Source organism: Propithecus coquereli, unplaced genomic scaffold (assembly GCF_000956105.1).
Source record: "Propithecus coquereli isolate 6110/MARCELLA unplaced genomic scaffold, Pcoq_1.0 Scaffold188, whole genome shotgun sequence".
NCBI lineage: Eukaryota > Metazoa > Chordata > Mammalia > Primates > Indriidae > Propithecus > Propithecus coquereli.
The window spans coordinates 2,421,271-2,423,548 of NW_012143634.1; the positions used below are offsets into that span (position 1 = coordinate 2,421,271).

General features: G+C 40.3%; 1 protein-coding gene across 1 annotated transcript in view; it reads left to right on the plus strand.

Moving 5' to 3' along the window:
- The window catches only part of MAOB (monoamine oxidase B), a 138,259-nt gene that overhangs the window by 102,364 nt on the left and 33,617 nt on the right, over positions 1 to 2,278 (plus strand). The window contains exon 10 of the mRNA XM_012642795.1: positions 151 to 208. Within this exon, the coding sequence (XP_012498249.1) occupies positions 151 to 208 (58 nt within the window). The remainder of the gene's footprint in view (positions 1 to 150; positions 209 to 2,278) is intronic.

The window sequence follows — 2,278 nt, forward strand, 5'->3', positions numbered from 1 at the left end:
ATTCAAAATAGAACAAAATGCCTTGTTTTAAAAAATTAAAACAAAATGTCAAAGTAGAAGCAATGGCTCATGGAGGGATGAATGCCTCTTTCACTTTTTCTTTTCCTTTCTTCCTTCATTTTCACTTTTATCAATTTTTTTCCCCAATAGGATGAAAAAACTTTGTGAGCTCTATGCGAAAGTTCTGGGCTCCCAGGAAGCTCTGAAGGTAAGGCTGCTTCCCAACCCTTTCCTGAGAGAGGGAAATCTGCTTTGTTCTCAAGGGGCCAGGAGGGATAGGTTCATGCAAGTAGGGCCCGAGAGCTAATGTTTTCCCTGATATATTTGCAGAGGGGTCCACACAGGGCTGGTCCATTTATAAGTGGTCCCAGAGAGTATGGGCCCTGACTGTGCTAATGGCAGGTTAGGAGCCTTTGCAACGTGCTGTGATTTAGGTGGTACTACCTTGTCCCTGAATTCAGAGTTCTTCCTAGAGCAGAGCATTCAGCCACTCTGCTCCCAGCTCTGTCAGGGTGTAAAAGAGGGGAGCTTCTGCTACCCGTAAGGAAATCCTAGATGCTAGCAGCCAGGATAGGGATGAAAAGAGCTTTCTTTTTCTCTGGTGATTTTGTAAAAAGACCAGAGTCTCATTCGTGTACATACACCTGTATCCACCCCCACCCTCATTGTCTTGAAGGTAAAAATAGGATGACCTGCCCCCCACTCCTGCATGTCTCCTTTTCAGCCTGGTTTTACCCTTGAACATTAGGGATGGAAGGAAGACAGGCTTATGAGTTTCCTAGATACCTTTGGAAGTAGCTTGAGGAAACAGTGATCTTGAAATGAATCCAGTAGAACCCCGAGGTGGTTAAAAGCAGGATGGGAGCAGTGTAGGGTGCATTTGATGACAGTGAGAGGGCCCAAGGTGCTCATAACAAATAGTCATAACCACCTCCCTCATCAACATTCAAAATGATCAATTGGTATTCTCATGACATTCACTAGGCTGCTGGGTTTTTAATGTTTTCACATGGATTATGTCACCTTTTGAAAGTGATCATTAAATCCAGTTATCTGTGAAACATTTGAAGACAAGGAAAACCAATGTACAAATGAGCAGTTAAAGTGTGAGAACAATCTAATGAGGGGGCTGAGAATGTTTAACTTGCTAAGCCTCTTTAATCCAAATCTGTGCAGTATATGCCATGATCTAGTTGAATAGCTACATGGCTTAATCCTATTACTCGAACACTTACCTTGCTCAACTTGGGAGTGGCTTGCTTCCTCCTGGTCAAGTTGTTGTGGCTTTTGAATTTGTTGCTTTTGTTCACCAGTTTAAAACAAGATCCCCCACCCACCCCATTGCAGATGATCTGTACTTGATATAGGTGAAACATATGCTCTTGAGGTTTTTTTGGAGTTCTTTCTCAGAAAATTAACTAGACTAATTAATTGATTGGTTTGGAGAGAGACATGATATTAATGAGGAATGTGCTTTGTTTCGTTTTTTGCTTTCATATACCATTTAGCAAGTTTAAATATAGGCATATCCTCCAGGCTCAAGCATAGTGATTGAAGTAGCAAAACCAAAAATACATACACACTAAAAAAATCACTTAACATCTGGTTAAAAAATTATCAGTTTTTTTGTTTATAAATGCTGCTCAAGATATTTCACCCTGCTAGATATTCAAATTTTTTTGAAGTTACATTTTGAGAAAATCTCAGGCTAAAGTAGTTTGTAACTGAAGTTCCCAACAACCTGTGTGATGGTTGTTTGGGATCCTTAATGGGAGAGGAAAGTGGTTTTCATATTTCTAAAAAGATTGGTCATTTTTCTTTCATTTGAGAAAGTCTCTTTTTCTAAGAAGAATGTGGATGATTAATTCCTGGTGATAAAAATGAGTTGGTCCTGTCCTTGTTTGCTCTTGGCATAGAGAGGGCCACTTGCTTTGCTCCTGCTTTGTTATCGATTGTGTGGAAGGAAGAAATTCCTGGGAGCAAGGGAAGGTGAAAGATAAAGTCCAGCGTTTCTTCTGATTGGCTGGAGATTGCAGAGAAGGATGCTCATAGGAGGTGGATGTAGCCCTCAGATGCCGGTGTGTGCAGCATGGTGACACCGCAAAAGACCTGAAGCCACTTAATATATCAGGCAGGGCCTCATACTTTGTAAATGGGATTCCTTACAAATGACTATCCAAAGTCAGCTATGTGATTGCAAATTTTTTTTAAACAAAACAATTTTTCAAAATCTATTTTTAAGCAAACATTTTTTCTCTTAAAACTTGCTATGTTGGCC